The sequence below is a fragment of the Cylas formicarius genome, unplaced genomic scaffold, assembly GCF_029955315.1.
Source record: "Cylas formicarius isolate icCylForm1 unplaced genomic scaffold, icCylForm1.1 PGA_scaffold_6__28_contigs__length_40554024, whole genome shotgun sequence".
NCBI lineage: Eukaryota > Metazoa > Arthropoda > Insecta > Coleoptera > Brentidae > Cylas > Cylas formicarius.
The window spans coordinates 39,996,508-40,020,321 of NW_026844347.1; the positions used below are offsets into that span (position 1 = coordinate 39,996,508).

Here is a 23,814-nt window from a genome sequence, read left to right on the forward strand (position 1 = left end):
CGACGTTCGCTCAGAGGCACGTTTGCCAAAATACAAAACACGAGCGACGTTCGCTCATTGGCACGTTTGCCAAAATACAAAACACGAGCGACGTTCGCTCATAGGCACGTTTGCCAAAATACAAAGCACGAGCGACGTTCGCTCATAGGCACGTTTGCCAAAATACAAAGCACGAGCGACGTTCGCTCATTGGCACGTTTGCCAAAATACAAAACACGAGCGACGTTCGCTCATAGGCACGTTTGCCAAAATACAAAACACGAGCGACGTTCGCTCATTGGCACGTTTGCCAAAATACAAAACACGAGCGACGTTCGCTCATTGGCACGTTTGCCAAAATACAAAACACGAGCGACGTTCGCTCAGAGGCACGTTTGCCAAAATACAAAACACGAGCGACGTTCGCTCATTGGCACGTTTGCCAAAATACAAAACACGAGCGACGTTCGCTCATTGGCACGTTTGCCAAAATACAAAACACGAGCGACGTTCGCTCAGAGGCACGTTTGCCAAAATACAAAACACGAGCGACGTTCGCTCATTGGCACGTTTGCCAAAATACAAAACACGAGCGACGTTCGCTCATTGGCACGTTTGCCAAAATACAAAACACGAGCGACGTTCGCTCATAGGCACGTTTGCCAAAATACAAAGCACGAGCGACGTTCGCTCATTGGCACGTTTGCCAAAATACAAAGCACGAGCGACGTTCGCTCATAGGCACGTTTGCCAAAATACAAAACACGAGCGACGTTCGCTCATAGGCACGTTTGCCAAAATACAAAGCACGAGCGACGTTCGCTCATTGGCACGTTTGCCATTAATCCTCTTCGTTTTGTATACTAATCCACTTTTTAACATGGTCTGCGGCTACAACAGTTCTTCTACGTTTGAACCCCTCTCGTAAGTCTTCAACTTGGTATCTGTCATTAAATAGTACTTTTGTGATGCGAAAAGGGCCTTTGTATTTCGGATGAAGCTTATGACTGGCACCCGTAGTAGGTATACTCGTTATTAATACTCTAACTAGGTCACCGTCGTTGTACCTTTTGGCATCTCGTCGTGTTTTATCATAGCGTTCTTTTTGTTTTTTCTGGTCCCTCGATATGTGATCCGAAATTTTACACCTAAGCTCTTCCAGGTCTAGCCTATCGATTTCGTCTTGGATTTCATTCAGAATTATTGCCTCTGCCGCATGTTTTGAATTAGAGCCAATAAGCGCCTTCATGGGGGTCGAATTAATACCCTTATTAAAACTTGTATTAAGTGCGATTTGCACTTGTTTTATCTATTTGTCCCAATCTCTTTCGTCCTTGCCTGCAGCTGTTGTTGATAGCGCACCCACAATGGTTTTGTTATATCGCTCACATTGGCCATTACTTCTGGGCGAAGCAACGGCATTTAAAACGTGCTTAATCCCATAAGTATTACAAAATGTTCTAAAAGTTCGAGATGTAAAAGCTGTCCCTCTATCGCTTATAATTCTGCTAGGTACTCCAAATAGATATATTAGGTCGGTTAAAACCCTAATAACGTATTTACTTTTTTGATTATGTACTGGTTCGATTACAGTGAATTTAGTAAATGCGTCAACAATCACAAAAATATACTTATTCTTCGTTTTGCTTGTCATAAACGGCCCAACATGATCTACATGTAATGTATGAAAAGGAATCGGATGTTTCTCAATAGGGTTCAATTTACATTCTCGTTTAGAAAACGACTGTTTGTAATACATACAACTTAGACAAGCGTTAACATATTTCGTTACGAATTTCCTCATTTTTGCGAACCAATAGTTTTCACGAATTCTTCGTAACACTTTTTCTACATTAAGATGCCCATAATCATCATGACACAAACGACAAATTTACATACGTGCTGCTCGTGGAACAACCCATGCTTTGGTTCCATTTCCTAATTTTTTGTATAATTTGTTATTCCTTAACTCATACTGCTCAAAGTAAAACTTTGTATCGCTATTTTTTATTTTATCGGCTAAAATGTTTCGGATTCTACAAATCTGTTCATCTTGCATTTGTGCGCCGGTAATCCAGTAAGCTTCTGTCAAGTCTATTTGAAAAACTTCAACTTTAAAATTATTGTTCGATTTGGGGTTTCTGCTAAGAGCGTCAACATGCGTCATCTTTTTGCCGGCCCTGTACTCAATTTCGAAGGTATATTCTTGAATTTGCGGCCACCATCTTCCAATGCGCGGGATCAAATCCTTCTTTGATAAGCTCGTTCGCAAGGCATTACAATCCGTAAACACTTTAAAGTTTATCCCCAATAAATAGACCCGAAAATATTTTAAGGCATAAACTACAGCCATAGTCTCGAGTTCGTATGAGTGGTACTGCCTTTGGTCGCTTGTTGTTTTTTTTTGCTAAAGTAAGAGACAACGTGCGTATTACCCTCAGCATCGTATTGAAGCAATATTGCCCCGACACCGATGGAACATGCGTCTGTGTGAAGTTCGGTTTCTAATTTAGGGTTATATATTGCAAGAATTGGACAAGATATAAGCTTTTGTTGAATTTGGTGAAATGCTTCTTTTTGTGGTACGCTCCATATCCAATTCGCACTTTTGAGAGTTAATTTTGTTAGAGGCTCGACAATCATGGAGAAGTTCTTGACAAATTTTCGAAAATAACTTGCTAATCCAAGAAATTGACGCACTTGCTTAACGTTGGAAGGATAATTCATATCCAATACCGCTTGAATATTCTTCTTACCTGGCCTCACTCCTTCTGCACTGATTTCTCTCCCAAGATATTCTAGAGTAGTTGCAAGAAATACGCACTTACTGATTTTTAAAGTAAAGTTATGTGCACGAAGTTGGATTAACACCTTTTTTAAGCGTTCTAGTCCAAGGCGGACGTTTGAATTTGGTGTTATTCTCATGAAAACTATAAATTTCGGTAGGCATGTTACCCACGGTGTTTAGATACGCATAAAGTGCATTGGCATTCTCATGTTGTGCGGCTCTAACAGTTCGCGATATATTATCGTCTTTAATACCGTCGATTACTGCGTCAATCAAATAAACGTCAGGTATATTTATGTTAAGTGCCCTTAATTTAGACATTTTTTTAAAACAATAATCTCCTATGTTTTGTCCCGGCTTAGTTTCGTAATTAGCAGCGTCCTTTAGTAACTTGGAAAATGGAACAGACTTACGGAAATAGAGGCTCATTGATGTTTTAATTTCAATCCAGCTTGAGTCGTACTCCAAGTTCTCGTCGTACCATTGACGAGCGTTACCTCGTAATCGTCCGGAAATTATTCGAAGAATAGTATCATCGTCCCACTGATAACGTTCTGCCAAACTATCCACTTTACTCAACCAATTATCCACCATCACGTCATCCCGACTTGGGTCAAATTTTGGCACTAAAAGTTCGTCTCCCGCGCGAAAGACCGGCTTACGCCTTTTTAAATCATTTAATTCTTTCCTCAAACGTTTTATTGTCCGTTTTCTCCTCGAGCTATTATCGGAAGAGCTATAACTCGAATTCGAACTGTCACTATCACTTCCCGAAGACGAGGATGAACGTTCTTTCCGTGTATTACGCTTTTCACTTGTAACTGTTTTCGATTTAAATCTTCCCATGACGTACAATAATTTTAACTTGTCCGAGAAGAGAAAAAAAAAAAACGAAAACGATTGTAAGTGATTTTAGTAAAATCCCACCGCTGCTTTGTAAGGATAATCAAAATAAAAATAACGTAATGAAGCAGAATCGAGTCTAATCCTCCCGGTTCGACAACTACGTCTTAACTAACTTATCGTAAACCCAAAAAACATCGCATAATAATACCCTAATTATCTCCTCACCGCAACTTGCCCTCCCTGTCCTTTTTGCCTGAGACGCCGATACATTTTACGATCGGCAAAAAAAACAAGGCGGCGCCTCTTTGTTGCGGGGTCTTGTCGGATATGCCGTAATAATATAAATATTCCAACAATTTTTTCACTAAAATTAAATTTACCCAAAATGTTCGCGATTATTTACAAAAAAACAATTTATATTGTTAAAGTTAAGCTTTTCAAAACCGTATAACAAAGTACGATTATCATTAAAAGAAGATTAATTACAGCCATTTAAAAATTACTAAATTTTGAACTTTTAAGAAATAGCTTCAAATAATTTTTTATTTACGCAATTTCTCAAAATTTTTATCCTAATTAATTGTCAGTGTCTTATCCTTTCGTAGGCCTCTAATAGTAATTGTAAGGATAATCAAATAAAACAACGTAATGGGGGGCAGAATCGTATTTAATCCTCTCGGTTCGCCTTAACCCAAAAAACATCGCATACCAAAACCCTAATTATACCTCCCCACCCCAAACTTGCCCACTCTGTCTTTTTTGCCCGAGACGCCGATACATTTTGCGATCGGCAAAAGAACAAAGCGGCGCCTCTTTGTCAACGGATCTTGTCGGATATGACGTAATACTATAAATATTCTAACATAACAAAAAACTAATAGTGTTTACAATATGGGAACACGCGGGATTGAGTCGCCGATAAAGGATGTGTAAAGTCACGTCGCTAAGATGATAAAAGGGTGCCGACGGGAACACTAATTATATTACGTGAATAAGTGAACGAAAATTCCCGAGTATAAGAAAAGTTTTACAATAATTTTTCTACACAGATTCTAACTTCACAATTCATTAGAGTCTCTCTCGAAACTTGTGTATAGTCTAAGAGCCAGTGGGCATATAGGGGATTCAATGTACAAAAACCCAGGTCATACTATGTAGATTTGACGTTTTTCATTCTTCTGTTAAAGAATGTGCCGAGTTATGATTAGATATATCAAACAAATTCTCAAGGCGATTTTTGAATGTATGCTCCGTAATTTGTTTCAGAGTTTTCTTTTTTTTATTTATTTTTTTTCAAAAGTTTCCACTCTCGATAAACTTTCGTGATTTTAGCAAAAGCGTTATATGGTTGACAGACGGGAATAGCGGTGGCTTTCCAAACATTCATAACATCACGAATCACTTCATCAAAACACTGTCGAATTATGAGGTTAGAATCTGTGTGCTTGTAGAAAAATAATTGTAGAACTTTTCTTATACTCAGTTATTTTCGTTTAATTAATTTTCTACATGAAAAAAGAAACCAAATACATTTTCTTTCCAATTTCAACTGATAATTGGAATTACTGAGAGCTTTAAAGAATGTATGTGTTAATATAATTAGTGCTGCCCCCTATACTACGTATTGACAACCATTTTAAAATTTGAAACACTGACTATTAATTACGAAAAAATTTTGAGAAATTATGTTGATAAAAAGTTATTAGATAATCATAATTGTTAATTAAATCTGAAAGTAAAATAAAACTGGCCCCCCGTTAGAGTTGACCTGCAGGGCTCATCTTTGGCGAGGATTATTTTTTATATCAAAAAGAAACATTTGAGAGGTTAAGAACTAAAAAAAAAAATTTGTTCTTCGGAGCACCCTAATGGACAGTCACTGGAATTTTTTACCAAGGATGCAGGGAAACAAATAAACATCATGTCTAATTAATTAGCTAACACATGTACAATAATATAAAAACTGAAAATGAGTTTTTCATGTAATTTCGGCGGAAACCAAAACGACATCGAAATTTATTCTGAAATTGTTTTTTTCTTCTTTAACAACTTGTCCGTGTCACGTGCTTGCCGTTTTGCCAATTATAACCGATAACTAATTTTTAGAAAACATTCTAAGCACCTAATCCACGCATGAAGCGAGGAAATGTCACATTCCTCATTTGTCGACCTCATCAAAATTTTTTCTATTTGGTTCATAATTGTATGTTCAAATTTCGCCTGAGGAACACTCAATATGAAGTCGATATGAAACCCCGAGAAGACGAATAAAAAAACCTAAAAAGTTACTATTACATAAGTAACTTAATATATTTTTATCAAATAGTGAGGCAGAGAAGGGCACAATTTTATTTTTTAGGACGTTTTGCTCGATTCTTGAGATATCTTTAACAGTCACGTGGTATTCCAGAAAGAAAATTAATATGTCATTCATATTAGTAGCCTAAGCTTACCTCTATTAGGTTCATCCAGTGAAAAAAGGTATTTACTTATCGCGGCCACAAAACAGGAAGCAGAACGTGGACAGTTATTTTTTCAGTGGCGTTCACCAAAAAAAATTAGAATTTTAGGGTTTCTAATAAATATCCTCAGTTTTCCCGGACCGATTTTGATGAAATTTTGGTAGGATTGTGCGACGCGATGACCGGTTTCGTTCGGGATTGATTAAAATGAAATTACAACGCGCAGTGGCGTCCGGCGGCAACGAAAAAAAAATGCGAAACTGACTTTTTACCAATTTAAATTTTAATATCGGTATTTATAAAAGCAAACCGTTGTTTCAATCAGTTCTAATTTGACTTAGTAAAGTTGCTTTAATTCGGGAGACAGAACGGGGAGGAAAGAAAAGTCATGTGGGACGGCGATTTGGAAGTGCAAAAAAAAATCATTCAGGCTGAAGCGGCAGCCGGTTCTAGTAAAAAACTAAGAAAGCCAAAATTTGAAGATTTGGATACGGCAATGTTGCAGTGGTCTTAAAAATGTACCACTCTCTGGACTTATCGTAAAACTAACAGCAGAAAAGTTTGCTGAACAGCTTGACATTATCCATTCGGAAGGATGGTTGCGGAAGTTCAAACAGAGACATGGTATAAATTATGGAGAGATAAGTGGCGAAGCTCGTGATGTCGACAGAAACGTCATTAACGATTGGCTGGAAAAGACGTGGCCAAAACTAGCAGGAAGGTACCCCGCTGACGATATTTTTAATGCTGACGAAACTGGTATTTTTCGAAGCGAAAAGTGTGTGGATGGAAAACTTCCTAAAGAACGTATAACAGTGTTAGTAGCTGCCAATATGAGTGGGAGAGAAAAAAGAAAGCTAGTCGTGATTGGAAAATCAACTAACCCACGATGTTTTAAGAACATCAAGCATTTGCCGGTCACTTACAAGGCAAACAAGTCTGCATGGATGACATCGCAAATTTTTGAGAGGAGATAGAGGAGATTAAAGGGGAGGAAAATATTACTTCTCTTAGATAATTGCCCTGCACATCCCCACATTCCAAATCTACTAAATATTGAATTGGCATTTCTTCCAGCCAATACAACAAGTGTATTACAGCCGATGGACCAGAGCGTAATAAAAAGTCTTAAGAGTCGATACAGAAAAAACATTTTAATGGAAATGATCGAGCCTGAAGACAAATTTTCCATTAATATGCTAGATGCAGTCAACTTTATTAGTACAGCTTGCAAAGAGGTGACAGCAGAAACTAAGCATCACTCCTACCCTTATTAGCGACACATAATGCGAAGATGATCAACCACTAAGCCAGTGGATAAAGCAGTTTCAAACAACAATTACGTTTACAAGTGAACATTTGCAAGATTTTATGGTAATAGATCAGGATTTGCCTACAACAGAGGAAGCCATATTACAACAAGCAAGAAAGGGTGAGGAAGAGCACCAAGAGGAAGAAGAAGATGAAAAAGTTGATCTGGGACCACCACCAACCATTAAACAAGCTGCTAGAGCATTTTCTTTATGCATCATGGGGAAGATGCCTATCTCGAATGGCGAAAATACAAGCCAAAGTACGAGACGCGTATTGGCATACTAAAAAAATTCAAAAGAGAATGGCCGATTATTTGAAACACTAAATGTAGTTCTTAAACATTAATATAAAATGTCCCTAAGTAGATGTTAAAATATGTATATAAAATAATTAAATATTACGGAACACATATGCGTATTGTTATTTTTCAAAAAAAAAAGCGGTCCCTTCATTATTTTTCGAAGATGCTGGCTGTAAGGTTTGGTACGCACGATTTTATCGTCCTGGAATGTTATCTCGCAACAAAATATTATCAGCAATGTTTTTTTTTTCTTAATAAGATACCGGTCGCAGAGAAGAAAACAAACAACTGTCGGGATTAAAATACTTCCGAATGGCACGTTTTTGTTGTTACTTTCAAAAAAAAAAAAACACCGGGCTAAAGCAACGGGAGACTTGGGGAGGCTCGCGACGTTCGGATACTTACTGGGCCTATAAAAAATGAGAAACAATAACGAACGGCTCGGGTTAAACGGTTCGGCTGAAAATAATAAAAATAACACTTGCCGATACGCAAGGCGCGTTCCTTTAAATCGCGAACCTTATCTTCAGTCGCTTATCTCGCGATAAGGCACGTCGCAATCTGCGGGGCCATTACGTGATTGAACGATATACGGGGGAGTCGCGAAAAGAAGAACAAAATCCCGCGGTGTTTTTTTAACATCATAGCATATCCGCGACTTTTTATTGTTACGTATATAAATGATGGACGTTTAACATTGATCAACAAAACAGTTTTATTTTTTTTAATTCCTGTTTGTCAAAGAGTGTATATAAATATTTATATCCTGTAAATTAGTGTTTTCAATTGATTTATAAATTTAATTATATAGACGCCAACAATGGAAGGACTATGCTCAGTATACAGGGTCTTCAAACAGTATACGAGTTTGTACCGAACATTTTGAAAGACGTTATTTCGAGAAAATGGAAGAAAACGGAAGGTATTGCTTTCAAAATAATTCAAATAAAAACTTAGATAATTTTTGTAGTAGCAAAGTAGAAAAGTATTGCTAATATCCATAATGGTATTGTTATTACAGGTTAATGCCCACATATTGACAAAGGCATCACTTTAGAGGTACGCAAGGCTACTGATAATGAACCAACTTTAATTCACATTCAAACAAATAGCTTTGTAAAAATTACAAAGAAAATCAGTTAATTGTATTTAATGTTCAAATTCATTATCTTCTGCGTTCGTATCGAGTAAAAGAAGCTGGTGGGACGATGGAAAATGAAATAAATCCAAAAAAAGATAAAATGCAGAAGATATACTTCAAAAAAAATACATAAAGAAATTCAACTGAGAAATAGTTATTTTAAAATTATGACTATTAAGCAGCCTTACAATTTTCCCATATTTTCATTATTTCAATACCAAAGAAAATGTGAGATTTATAACAGAAATATTCTGTTATTAATAATTACAACTAATTGATAAATAATGTAAATATTATTGATCAGGATAAAAAATAACGCCACAACGCCCCGCAACACGTCATTACCGATGTTTTCTTACGTATATTACATATCTGTTTAATAGAATATCTTATTCCGATTACAATGATGTAATACGCGGTCAAGGTTTAGAAGTTGGTTCTAAAAAAAAAGTCCGCCATTTTTCCCGTACTTCCTGGTAGCGACGGAGCGCCACCTTTTTCCCGAAAATAACACCGACGACAATAACTCAGGGCGTCGAATAAAAATACAATTTTCGGCCGTTCGCCGCAGAATTTCGGTCTAAATATAAGGACGTATCCTTAAATAAAACAAATTTCGACAGCGTTTGAGGCATTAATGGTGGAATAAAAAGCGGTTTTCTTTTTTAGCCGTACAACCTGATAACACCGCATCCAAATCATTAGTTAGGTGATTGTACCGTGCGTTCAATTGACGTATAAAACAAAACAGTATCGATTTTCTGACATATAAGCCTACATAATATATTTTTAAATGGAACACGCTGTATATTATATATCTGTTTAATAGTATATCTTATCCCGATTACAATGATGTAACACACTTTTCAAAGCAATAACAATAATTATTTACAAATTGAAGCAGAACAAAAACGCTAACTATTCTAAATGCTGCTGTATGTGATGGCTTGCATTTAGTAACGTTTCCAGATTGTCTCTTAACTGATTCGATTGCCTCTTAAATCCTTTGCCGAAGTTACAAGGAGAAAAAAGAAAAAAACCATTAAAGTTAGGTCGGGGCTGTCGGCTGGCCAATCCATAGTGTTTAATTGTTTACATCCCGCCAGAGGCGCTGCAAACGGATGAATTTTGACAGAAATTGGTTTAAATTTAAAATTCGCATCCGTCCGCATCTATGGTCCGTGTTCGCCGGGTATTCGCATTGTGAATACCAGATGACCAGTTTTGGGTGGTAGTGAGTGTTTTTGGATTTTTTGGACATTTTGTGGTTGCAGTGATTTTGCTTCTATGATAATAATATCATGGGTAAGTACAACTAAAAGCATAAAGGCAGCACTTTCTTATTCTCATCTCAAGCTAACTTTATTGATAGTGTAAATTCGCCAAAGGGGTCATAGGAATATTAATCCTAGAGTTTTGGATTTTCAAAGTTATTATAAGAGCTTTTTGGTGACTAGTATGTCTTCCAAGCGGCCTGTTGGAAACAACTGTGAAGATGATCAATCAGAATTATTCTTCACATTACAAAGACTTATATCGCAGGTACTTAATTATATAATAATATGTCATAATAATAATAGGTATGTGATAATAATAATAATGCCTTTTTCGTGTGTACGTGTTTATTATTTTGTTGTCATTTTAGGGACTTCCAGAAGATGAGTTCGTTACACTTTCGCAGTTCACACAACTACTTGCAAATTTTTCTACTCCTTTAAAAGTTACAGAGGAAAGAGCACGTATGTTGCTGGGTACCTAGGAAAGAAAATTTTTCAAAATTGGTGAAAAAGAGGAAGAGGCGGAGGACTTTTTAAACTACAAGGAGTATTCGCAAAAAAGAGTGAAACGTATGAGCAAAATTCGATATGCTCTTGCCATCATGAAATACATTTTTTAAAATTATTTTCATAAACCTGGTGTTTGCATTACAAACACTTGCTAAAAATGTCAAATATTTTTTCATGCTTATTAAAAATACAGTCACATAATTATTGCACGCAAATATGTTTATTTCTGCTAGAAAAATTTACCAGGCTAGCATCAAGCGACGCCGTAAGTAGAAGTATCTCAAAATCAGTGTCCCCTCTGTATATAGGTATTTTAAGAACCATTCACAATACCCATTTCTAATTTTAGTAATATTTAGTTTACTTTTAATTTTTTTTTTTGGTGCAATCATTTGCCCATGCCCTGGTCCATATCACGAATTGGCTTATCTTTTTTTTTTTGTAAAAATCTCAATAATTAAAACGAAAAAAATATCTACTTAACATAGTTAAATGGTACCTGCTCGCATATATATATTGTCCAAAAAAGAACTTCGGTTAGCACTTAATCAAGAATAGCAAAAAATCTTTAACCGCTGCTCAAAAATAAGAAAAACCAAGTCAGGCCCCTTTGTGTTTTCGTTGACGATACTTAGAGAGGCCAGTGATTTATTGAAAGGGTTCGTCTACTCACCCCCAAACTTGGTCAGCACGTCCGCCCGTAGTTTGTAACGGGGTATTTGCTCCTCCAGAAGACTGATGATCTCTACTTCGGGTAGCGTCTCGCCACTGCAGAGCTCTTGAACAAAACAAAAAGGAAACTGAGTGAAACTCTAGAACGTAGCCGATTGTTTCTAGAGCGCGGAAAGTGTCACTTTAAACTTCGCAAGTGTTTAGTCGCTAATAATTTATAATTCTCGGGGCAAAATTCGTGTGAGGGTCTTCTAGAAACGGAACCTGGCATCACAAGGTTCTAGAAATAGTGATAGATATTTCATACGGATTTATTATTCATATAATTCCGTACTAGAAAAATACCAATGCTTTGGTCACTTGGGTCACTCGAATTCGTAAAAAAGAACCCGTCGGAGAAAATTGGCTTTCGATGCCTGCCGAATCCTTAACGATACTAAAGTCCTCAAATTCAGTTTTCTAAAAAGTAAAACACATCTATTTAACTCAATACCTACTTCAAAAGCCACTTAAACCATGCCCTTGTCTTCGGTCATAAATTAATAGACAAGTGTTCGCCAGGCCGATCGTTACCATCAGAAAAAACACGTGCATTTTAAACTGAAATTCCCCTTATTCTCAAAAATACCACAAAATTGTTCCCTATAAATATTTACTGGCTCAACAGTGAGAATTTAAGTTCAATAAAGGAGAAGTATTTAAATCTTTCAGTTCTTATTTATTTTGATAAATGGATTTTTATCAAGTAAAAGCCGCCTCAGTTCAATTTGCATCGCACTGGGCTACGTATTAAAAGACAGAACATTAGGGATAATAACATATAATATACACTCTTATTAAATTACACTAAGAAAAAGCAATGACATAAAATATATACAATAAATTCATAGATGAGATCGGATACATAATTACATTTCCATTCGGTCGTTATTTACGTTGTTCTGTAAGAGTCCTCAATACTTTGTATAAAATTTCTGGAACGCCGATAATTTACCTAACAAATGGGACCTCGCCCCACCTTCTCTTCAAATCCCACGTTGAAAAAAAAAAAGAAATATAATAATCCTCCATTCGCGAACAAATCAAATTTAAATATTCAACGCGACCCAGACGGCAATCAATCACAGACTGAACGCATACGGGGGTTGGAGAGCGGGGTATTTTGTAAGGACGCAAAAACCCCCACCCACAGGAGGCCGATTCGCGTGACTCATCAGCAATAGAGGCGCGAAATGCACGAGGGGCGAACTGTTTACCAATCCGGTAACTGTAACACGTGTCGTGAGATGACGCCACCGGTCTATATTTCGCTTCGCTTCGCTTCTTCTTTTTATTTCTATGGGCCGGACTATCAGGACCCCAGAGACAAGCCTACTGTCAATCCAAGGGAATAACGTAGATTTCAGTACGGTAAGCTATGAATATACTGTTTTTGACAATGATCTGCTCGAAATCAAGAGGGAAAACCAATTATTTGTCACCGAAATAGGAGTTTTAAGTTCATATCTACATTTCTAAGGTAGATTTAGGTACAATCTGGCTAGAATCTAATCTTTGACACAGAAAGCCTGGTTTTACGTCAATATCAGCTGGTTCATTAACGTTTTCGTTGCAAAAAAAAACTGATTCTGTGCATGATGATAATAATATCGTTAATATGTTAATAATTACCATTATTTCCTACTTCAAAAAATGAATTATTAATTATTAAAAGTCACATAAAATTCAATATGTTCAAAAATATGCAGTAGTATACGGTAATTAGTTAGTATATAAAATAAATATAGACCGGGTTTTCCAAAACAGACGCTATAAAATGGCTCCAAGGCTATATAAATACTTAAATAACATCTAGCTATCATTTTAAACAAGGAATCAACGCCTGAAGTTTTCCCATTTGTTTGTTTTTCTATTTCTTACGGATTCTCAGATAAGTAATAGGTAAGGCTAGATTTTATATATGATTTTATTGCATTCCGTAGTGAACAAGTTTGTCTTAAAGATACGCTTCATCTGAATTGTATTTTTACAATAGCCTAAAAACGAAAAATATTCTAGGGTAAGGGAGAGACAAGTATGGGAGGACTGTAAGTTTGTTACGTATTGTGCTGACAAAGATTTTTTGTTTTGATTAAAAATAGATCTAAATGATAAATATATATCTTTCTACATATAAAAAAATGTAAACGTCCATCTTTGTCTTTGCTAGAAAATAATATACCGTCGAAATTGTCCACCATCCACACACCACGAACAGGTACCGAAAAAAGACCACCTTTTACCTGTATCGTTAAGGTTTAGGTACGCAATTTACGTCCTATAAAACATCCCTTTCTTAATGTGAGTTTAACGCGTTTAATTAACATTTTGTGACCCCCGTTGAAGAAATTTCTGGATAGCCAAGTTATCTTATCGGATTGTTGGAAAAACACTGACTAAACCAATATTGGATAAATAATTTACACCGATGTGTAAGCGATTTATATTAATTTGATGAAAAAATAAACATTTATTTCTATATTTGGATTGAAATTAACACCAACGTTCTAATCAATTTAATACGTTTGCTATACGGATTCACAACTTAAAAAGTCCAAACCTCCTAAATTCAACGTTATAAAGCCTGAACGCATTACTCTAAACTCTCTAAAATCTAATCCCGAGATCGTAGTTCTAAATGAATAATGAGGAATTGAATAAGAGTAAAAAAGTCAAGATATGCTAACAGACGGATCATATATGTATATCGTCAATTTAAAAAAGATCGTCCAGATCTTAAATCAGTGAAAAAGTCTGTGACCCTTCATGACTGTAAAATTCCTGGTCTCCACGGACATATTGTCTAGCAACATCATTTCGGATACCTTAAAATCAGACAATCTGGAACCAAACCTTCTCACCTTATTCGAAAAATGCTTGTCTGAAACAAAGGGTCAAACAGCCATGGGTTCTCCACCACCGCCAGTCATCGCGAATATATTTATGGAAGCCTTTGAGAAGAAAGCTCTCGACACCTTTCATCCAACACCAAACTAACCAAAATTATAGAAACCCTATGTACGTAATTTTTTTAAATTGTTCGTGTCCTGTATTAGGTTTCGGATAAATAGTAAAAATTTTATCGACAATGGACGGATTGTAGCCGTTGTTAAGCCGATATTAAGCTCTTTGTTGTTATTCTCTATTGAGAGGGGCGAATTCAAGTTCAAGTATGCGTTTCACAAAAAAAATGTTGGGCTCGACTGCTAGGATCATTCGCCCATTGCCGACTTCCGTCGAGGATCTTCGCTTTTGGTCATTGACCAACACGTACAAAGAAGACATAAAACCAATATTTGCTCAACTAGCAAAAAACCAAATTTGACCGATACCAAAAAAAACCGACATCCCCCGCTTCCACCGCGGACCATCCGGGCCCATCCGGCCTCCATACCGGCGTGAACGGGGAAAAACGAAGGGGGCCGACGACGATTATAACTTTAAAACATGCACTGAACACTAACGACACTAAGTCCACACAGTGGAAACCGATATCAAACTTTTGAGGACGAATACAAGGGATTCTGTCGGGAGTGAACGGAGGTTAAACCGCCGCGTGCAATGCTCCACCATAGAATCCCAGAGGGGCGTATTATGAAGTCTGTGTATAAAAGAGTGAAATGCAGCCATTTTGTGTGTGTAAAGGTGATTTGAACTGTTATTTATGACTGTGTCCGTGTATGAAGGTTTATGGTAAATGGAAAAATCTAATTTTTGTTGCGTTTTCGTCATAGTCTAAACAATTAATCGAGTTTTCCTGTTCAGTCTCGATAATGAATTTTATATTTTTTTATTTATTATTTTATTTATATTAAAATACTATTATAAAACGGGCATGAAATGTTGACATTACCACTGTTTCATTGTATATTTAATCCGATCGAGATGATTTGGTCTGAATTGAAAGCGCACAACAAAGCTGGTCTAACTGTGAAATACGAGTACTAAAAGAAGAAAATATTTATCGAGAACGATTATTGGCGGAGTTAATCATTAAACTAGCGATAGTGGTGATTTTTAAAGTGACTGATACTTTATTAATATTAACATAATATATATTTATATATATTATATTAATAATATATATAAATATATATAAATGTAATGAAATAGAACATAATAAATTGTTATTTTGTACTAATTTTTGTGCATGTTTCAAGATTGTAAACATACTTATATTCCGCTTGTTAGGTAGATAAATTCCTAGGACGGTCCTGGGATGGTTACAGGTAAGGGTAGACTGTTCCATAAGGGGCTGCGGTTTTGGTTAGTTTATTTGTAATTAAACGTATTTAATTTCAACTAAACGTAATTAATGTTAATTAAACTGTGAGTAGACGTAATTAATTTCAATTAAACGTATTAATTGCAAGTAAGTAATAATTAATTTTTGTTAAGCGGGTTTTATTACATTTAAAAGATTATAATTAAAAGCGATTAATAAAAATGAATTATAATTAATTACAATTAATTAATTAATTTATCTAAGAAGTAATAATTATAATTAAATGCAATCAAACGTAATTAGGTACATTAAACGTAATTAGATTCGACTAAACGTTATTGAATTAAAGTTATTAAAATTGCTAGGACGGTCCTGGGGCTGCGATTTTGGATTAATAAACAGTAGGAAAACTTAATGACGGGGTCGGTTATAAAAGCACTATATTTCTGGTGCAAGTATGGAATACTACCCGGTAAATGGGTGGGCTTTGCCATTCTTTGTAAACGAGTAGAACCAGGTCAATACTCGGGTTTTATGACCTATGCCGTCGCAAAAAAAAATACGACTCCAGGCAAGACCCACTTAAAACGCCAAAGCAATAAATGCACTACGTTTTTGGTCGTATTATACTTGGTTTTATGACCAACTATGCAGTCATAAATCGTACCTACTATAACAAACTACCCTTTACTTAAAACAAGGAATCGCCTTAAGTCTTTCTTTTCGGACACCCCGTTTTATTAATTGTTCTCAATGAAGTTTACCATTGTTCCAGCCGGATATGACTTCTCCCTGTTTCTCCCAATCGCGCAACTCCACAAACCTCCCGGTTTTAACTCTGACCCGTCCGTTCGATTGGTCGTTCTGCATTTTCGCGTTCAACAAGAGTCATCGCGGAACATCACCTTGACAAAATGGCGGACTCGCCCCGAAAACACCTTCGGAACTACTACGAACGACCTTTTTATTTTACTGCTCGTTTTATTTTTTTATTTTTGGCGGTGAACGGTCAACGTGAAACGTCGTCGGGGCGGCGCTTTTAATTTTAGTATCGCCGAAAGCGCGTCTGACATAAGCCTCTAATTTTAAATTCGCGTATCTCCGCCGTCAGATTGTTGCGAAGTCAAGAACGGTACCTGACGGTGACCTTTCTCCATAATTGCAATCCAAATTAACGAATAATTCCAAAAATCTTGAATTATTTCAACGAAATTAATTTTAATTAAATGTAACTAAATATACTTAAACAGAATTATGCGTAATTAAACGTATTTAATTGCAACTGCACGTAATTAATGTTAATTAAACGTATTAATTGTAAGGAGACGTAATTAATTATAGTTAAGCGGGTTTTATTAGATTTAAGAGAATATAATTAAAAGCGATTAATAAAAATGAATTATAATTAATTAAAATTAATTGCTATTAAAGGTAATTAAATATCCTTAGAAGTAATCATTTGTAATTAAGTGTAATTAATTGCAATTAAACGCAACTTTTTGTAATCAAAGTAGGTACAATTAAAAGTAATTAGGTTCAATTAAACGTTGGTCGATGCAATTAAAACTAATTATGTGCAATTAAACGTGCAAAGGTGCTATTAAATAAAATTAATTGTAATTCAGAGCAAATAAGTGCAATTTAACGTAATTAATTATAATAAAATCCTATTAAATGCTATTAAACGAATGTTAGTATAATTAAACTTATTTAATGGTCATAATTAAACGGCACTAATCGCAATAAATTGTAATTAAATTAAAATAATTATGAGTAATCAGTGGTAATTAAGCGGTATTAATTGTAATTAAAGTTAATTTTCAATTAAACATAATTAGCGAGTAATTATTTGTAAAGTGGATGTAATTATTTGTACTTGATTGCAATTATTCGTAATTACTATTAATTAATTGTTTGAAAACATAATCACTTAATTATGCATTGTAAAAATTGCGCAACGCGCGCGAGTCACACCCGTCTGTTTGGATTTCGACTTCGCGACGTCAGAACGCTGCGGGAAATCTCACACGCGAAACGTACGGCACGACGCTTGCACTGCCGGACAGCGCGGAATGAATGGAACAGGGACGAAAAAAAAAAGGCGGACGCGTTCGTTTGGACGGTGGCCAATTTGCGACAGAGAAAAAGAAATCTAGACGGCGCTTTCGGCTTCTTCGACGGAAAACTTGAGGACGCTCACGTAGCCTATGGCGCGGAGGACGTTTCAAGGATATGACGTCACTTTTTTTTCACATTCGCGGATGATTAGAGAGACGAGTAACGCGCGTATTTTTCCGCGAAAAGTCCCGCGTCTACGTGTCGCAAGCGCCCGAACAAAACTAATAAACGCACGCATTTAATGGGTTTTTGTTTATTTTCAGTGGCAGTAAACAACCCTGGCGGTATTTTCTTGTCCCTCTTCGGTACTTCTTCGCACAACTTACCGGTTAAAGTTTCCTGGTCTACCGTCGTCGTCGGCGTAGCGCGCCTAGCGCCACTCGCGCCTCCTTGGGCTGCCAGCTTGGCTGCAAGAACCGTTCAAGATCCCTGGAAAGAAACGAGGAATCCGTCAGACCAACTGCGGGCCCAAATAATAAGCATTCGCGAAAGCGTTGATAAGATCGATATTAATCTACTCATAAATAAACCCGCGTTAGATCATATGATTTCGAAAGCGCACAATTCGATATAAAAGTTGAGCCCCCTAGGTGAAGGGCGCCGACTGGTCTACAAGTGGTTACGTTACTAGGCGAACGATCCGTCATAGGGGAGTCATGTTTAGCTCTTTCGGTTAATCTTTGCCGTCGTTCAAACATCGGTTAAATTAACCAGCACATTAATGCAGTCGAGATAGGGTTAAATATAGACCGTTATAGTGTGCATTATCTTATCAAATGCTTGGCAATTCTTTGTCAGTTTTTGCGATTTTTGCGAACCGTTCCGTCACGTCACGTGCACTTACGCACGGGAAACCTCGCCAGCTATTACAGTTAATTTATTCAAAAGCGATTAATATTAGTGGAAACGTACTTCTTGACATTTCATATTTGTCAATGCGGGTGGGTAAATACGAAAAACATCACTGGTAACTTGCACATTCGACGGAACCGGACGGGCTATCGCGAACGGAAGAACAAATTAAAACACAACACCGTCACCGTTTTAAATGAAGTCGATAATTACGGCAAAAAATTAAACATTTTTGCAGCACCAATTGAGACGAAAAATGACGTTACCGACACCGCGGATAAAAAATTTTTCAGTCTGTGGCGCGATTGGTTATGTTCGATGGCGAGCACAGAACGAATGCCGAGATAACAAAATCTTAAAACTATTTTTAACGGAAACTTTGTTATTGTGCTGGCCCAACATTGATATTCAATTACGTCGGTGAGCAAATTTTTAAAAAATACGCACCTACGTGGGCGCGATACTAGTCTAGTCTAGCGTTCCGGCGAACTAGGCTCCCGAAGTGAAAATATGAATTATAAATCATTTACGTGTCTGCGTAAAGATCCCGGTTCGATGTTCACCGTCTGGCCAAACGCTCCGATCGCAATGGCCTTTCGCAATTCGCCCAGCTCGAATTATGTAATCTCGGCCGGCGGTTAACATCGAACCCATAAATTCATAAAATGAGTATTATTTGTTGTTTAACGAGACGCACGACTTACGGCTTTCTGCCGTTCGTGACTCAGTTTTTCGAAGCCGACAGGCTGAGCAATGAGACGGCCACGGAACAAAAAGCGGACAAAAGTTCGATGGAGAAGGAAACCGGCTGGGACCGGTTGAAAAGAATGTTCCGGGTGGAGTGAGTCGCGACTGCGTTCGCTTTTTCCTTTGATACGCGATTACGTTTTAGCGAATTCGGTAATATTTCTCACGAAGCCAACGCCGTTATCCAAGTGACATCCATCAGCACCTTCGTGGGCGCAATCTTGGGCGGGATAGCGACCAGCAAAGCGACATACTTGAAGTTTATGGAAGAGAACGACGCAACTTCGTTCCAGAACCATTTCGAAGCGAAGGTATTTGTTCCTCGAAACAATTGCCGCTAGGTTGAGCTTGTGGTTTCAGAAAAAGCTTCAGGATATGATGATGTTGAGCTTCGGAAAAGGTTCCGTCAGGTTCGGACTGAGGGCGGGGCTATTTTCCGCCGCGTTCATGTAAGAATGCACCGAACGTTCATACTTTAATATAAATCCATATTGTCTATTGTTGAACTTCTGTCCGCATTTCACATTTTTACATATTCATTTACAAGTTTTACAGCATCTAGGTGAAAAAAACCTAAAATGTGTAATGTGTTGGGTGCAATTGTTTTTTTTTGCCATAAGTGCAGCGGTTGGCTATTTGTCTCAACTTCTATGGTAAAATATTATGTAATATGTATATATATGTTCCGATTAGCTATATCCCTTACGAGAGATACACGTCAGAAATTCCAGAAACTGTGACGCGAGTCGGAAATATCGACTTGTTTTTCAGAAATTCTGGCTTATGTCAAAAGTATTGACTACTCGTCTTTATTTTAGAGGTAGCGCTACGGCTATTCAAACTTATCGGGGAGCATCGGGCGTCATGGATTTCGTGTTGGGCGGAGCCCTGGCCGGTTTCCTGTACCGGTTCAACATGGGCCCGAGAGCATGGTTGGTGGCCGCCCCTTTGGGCGCCTCCTTCGGCCTGGTCTGCGGGGTTATCACCCACGGCATCCTGTCCGTGTTCGGGATGAGCATGGACGACATGCGCTACTGGCAGTACCAGCTTAAGGAATCCCGGAGCGACTACATACGGAAGGGCATGAGGGAGTACCTGGACAAGGAAAACTTGGCCGTCATCAAGATGCACGACGATCAGGTCGGTGAGGCGGGGAAACATATCGACAACGTCGACAAAAATAAAAACCCAGAATTGTAAAACGGCGTTTTATTTGCAACGCGAGCGACAAGGAACCGATATACCAAAATATGAGCACCTTTTCAAAAAAAACTAGATATTGATCGATGGATATAGAGAGGAAACGATCTCCAAGAGGAGTGCCCCGCCTCCGGCAAGCGCGGTTTCGATTAAAAGGGAGAGAATAGTACTTATTCGGCGGCGTCCTGGTGTTTCGTCATTCGTTTGGGGCCCCTGCCGGGGGGTCCCTTCGGCTTCGCGAACTTGGGACGGTGCAAGCTGTGCGTCGGGTGAATTACATCGTACAAATACTGAGAGGTAAGCTCCGAGCCCGAATCCACTTCGAGCTGAAAGGAAAATGCACAAGGGTGCTTCCACTCCAACGACCCGGATTACCTTTTTGGTGATTTCCAGGCCCAAGCTGGAGATCAGATCGGTAAGGTAGTTCTTGCAGCTGGAGTAGAGCATGCGTTCTTTGATGGGGCAGCTGTATCCCGGCATGGAATAGATAAACACTGCAAACGAAACGCCCGAGTCATTTGAACTACTGTAACGTCATCAATAGAGACCGAATCACCTAGCTTTGAATTTAAACTAAAACAGAGTCCGTTCTTTTCTCTTATATACATTGTTATAACCTCGGGTAGGTGTTAGGAATGTGGTGAAATTCTATAAGTATATTAGTTGCGCAAAACAAAAGTGATTTCGACATTAAAAATCTAAGAAACGCCAATCATCACGTCTTTTGGGACTCGCAAAATTAAAAACTAATCAAAAAATTTCCAATGAATTCCTAACGCTTACTACCACGCAATTAATATAATTGCAAATTATCAAAAATAATAAATGAGAAATATTTCAAAATTCATTAAGATATAAAGAAAAAACACACTTCAAGATCCGAAACGAATTTCTCAAAATTAAATTGTTCTCAAAATTTGAATAGAAGAACAAGATTATCAGAATGAAGATTATCTTCCCAAACTACTATTTCACTGAAGACTTAAATCAATATGCCTTTAATTAAATACCCACAACAAATCAAAACTATAGACTTTTTAATGACTACTACCATTCCTACCCCTACATTTCTATCAAAACCGTTTAATAAATAAAAAAAGAAATGAAAAACTGCAAAAAGAAGACAGAGACATCAGGATCCCGGCCTGGCCCAAGGAATAGAAGAAGAAGAACTACTGCAACATATAAGGGCTTACCTACAGACTCCATATAGTCCCCTTCGTGGGTGTGCTTAAATTTGTAAAGATGGTACCTCCCGCTGTCCTCTGGCACTTTGCCGGGCAGAGATTCCACAGCTATGTTTCCCGACTCGGCCAAGTGGACACTCTCCTCCGATATATCTAAAAATCAACCTGCACCTAACCTAAAAAAATCCACTGCAAAACTCAACTTATTTTAAACTGCAAATAATCGAATAGTCCGGCCGCCATGTCCTTTATCGCCTTCGTCGCAGCGTCGGTTAGGGGAAACGCCAACGTTCCAAGGGTTTGCTTCGTATCCACGCTGATGTCGGTGTTCACTTCGGTTTTCTTAATTTCCTGCAGTTCTTCCTCGCGCATCGACAGAGGTGGCGGTCTGACGACATTTGTTAGGTGTCTTTTGAATCCATCCAGTGTGATGTCCGACTGAAATTGTTTTCGTTTGCCTACGGTATCATCCCGTCATGATCTTGCACTACTTACGACAACAGTCCCGTGCAATTCGTCTTTAATCTCGGACGAACCAAACTCTTGTTTCAAGGTGGCTTTAGTTGAGGCGTACAGCATTTTCTGCCTGACAGGAGCAGTGTCAGGGCACCAACTAATTAGGAGCCAGTCGTATCCGACCGAATTTTTCGCGTCCAATCTAAAAGTCAAACTCAAACCACGCCCAGATAACAAATATCACAATCATCACCTGTACAAAATATAAGAAGGTTGGTTCTCTTCAACGAGCGGCACGACGTATCTTTCGTAATCCTTCTCCCAGTTAGATTTGGACTCCCGCTTCTCTTTGAGCACGAGCTGTTCTGTAACGGCGTAACGTTAAACGGGTGCGGGCTGGCAAAACTTGTTTGCTTACCATCTTCTATAGCGACTTTGGCGAGGCGAATTTTGGCGGTTTTGCCGTCGGCGAAGAATTTCCTGAGCTCGGCGTTCGCTACGACAGTTTCTCGTTAAAAAATTTCACAAACGAAACGCGGGAACTCTGTAAAAAATACCCTTTATTCCAGTCTGATGCGACATTTTCACATATTCATTCACGATATAGGTTATGGCCACAGACAACACCGACGTCTAGCCAGCAGGTGAACATAGCTGCGGAAGTGAAATCGTTACTTAGTAATCAAAATCCTTCGCAGCGTTTTTCGACCCTTATTGACAAAATTTTCCTGTGTGATGAAGTTGGGAATTTTATTACCGCATATTTTGAAACTGTTATGTTTTTTTTTTATTGGAGGAATTTTCGGTGAAATTTGCGCCGTGCAGATGGATATCATTTGGCGACCACATCCTCTCTGCTACTTAACTCAAAACTGACCGACACTAACAAAAAAAAATAAGCACCTAAATTTTAAATAGTTTAATTACCGAAACCTAAAAATTCGGGATTGAGGTTTACCGGCAGGCCAGACGTTTCTACAGATGGCGGTACGGAACACAGAAAGCGAAGGTCGATTTATTCGAATGTTTATTCCGACGAATAACTGTGACGTCACAACTTGAGCACGAATTGCGAATTCATTTTCGGAGTGAAAAACGGCAAGTATTCGAAAGGAAATTAACACGCCGCCCTTGCTACTTTTTAAAGCTTCGGAATGAAAAAATCGTATGTATTATTAGAAAATTAATTAAAACACAAAAAAAGGGGGTACAATGGAGCCGCGTAATGACATCCCCCGCATACGTTCGAGATCAATTTGAAATGAGACGAAAAATGAGGCGGGAAATATTCGAGCTCAATTTAATAAACTGTCGATGGCAGGCGGCCGCTTATTGAGGTCGACCCAGTAGCCTCCTCGAGTCTGAATGGATGCGGTGGTATGCGATCAATTTCACCCCGGCGCCATGGAAATGGAAATGGTTCGGAAGTCGTCGGGCCATTCCTCCTTTTTTTCCTTTCTTTCGTCTTCGCGCGAACACTCGAAGAACTCCCGCGTATAATTTTGACACTTGGCAAAGATTAATTAATAATTTAATTGATTCCGAGCCATGTTTAATCGTTTTCGTCGGGGTATAAGTAAATTGTTTGTTAATAAATATATAAATAACGACGATAATAATATCCTTTAGTTGCTTTCTCATGCGGTACAAGGTTCAGCACCGTCTGGTTGAATTGAATGATAAAATGGCGTAAAATTTTC

At 37.9% G+C, this 23,814-nt stretch overlaps 3 protein-coding genes across 5 annotated transcripts in view; 1 reads left to right on the forward strand and 2 right to left on the reverse strand.

The window, feature by feature from the left end:
• LOC132703074 (trafficking kinesin-binding protein milt) overlaps nt 1-18,035 on the reverse strand; it is a 36,157-nt gene extending 18,122 nt beyond the window's left edge. The window contains exons 1-3 of one of the 3 annotated variants that reach the window (XM_060672126.1): nt 17,485-17,606; nt 16,319-16,746; nt 11,292-11,396 (exon numbers count right to left, since the gene is read on the reverse strand). In XM_060672126.1, coding sequence (XP_060528109.1) covers nt 11,292-11,396; nt 16,319-16,424 — 211 coding nt within the window. In that variant the 5' untranslated portion in view covers nt 16,425-16,746; nt 17,485-17,606. Of the gene's footprint in view, nt 1-8,095; nt 8,173-11,291; nt 11,397-16,318; nt 16,747-17,484; nt 17,607-17,998 lie in introns of those variants that run through there. The other 2 variants (XM_060672127.1, XM_060672128.1) reach the window with 2 other exon arrangements.
• Nucleotides 18,036-19,095: 1,060 nt separating this feature from the next.
• Nucleotides 19,096-20,474, forward strand: LOC132703909 (RPII140-upstream gene protein). Its single transcript, XM_060673437.1, has 4 exons — nt 19,096-19,365; nt 19,417-19,582; nt 19,632-19,720; nt 20,090-20,474. The coding sequence occupies exons 1-4, from the start codon at nt 19,190-19,192 to the stop codon at nt 20,469-20,471; spliced, it is 813 nt and encodes a 270-aa protein (XP_060529420.1). The 5' UTR covers nt 19,096-19,189; the 3' UTR covers nt 20,472-20,474.
• Nucleotides 20,475-20,478: 4 nt separating this feature from the next.
• Nucleotides 20,479-22,822, reverse strand: LOC132703908 (twinfilin). Its single transcript, XM_060673436.1, has 8 exons — nt 22,672-22,822; nt 22,533-22,610; nt 22,368-22,479; nt 22,154-22,316; nt 21,862-22,096; nt 21,668-21,811; nt 20,847-20,965; nt 20,479-20,797 (listed from the first exon to the last, which is right to left on the reverse strand). The coding sequence occupies exons 1-8, from the start codon at nt 22,694-22,696 to the stop codon at nt 20,642-20,644; spliced, it is 1,032 nt and encodes a 343-aa protein (XP_060529419.1). The 5' UTR covers nt 22,697-22,822; the 3' UTR covers nt 20,479-20,641.
• Nucleotides 22,823-23,814: the final 992 nt, after the last annotated feature.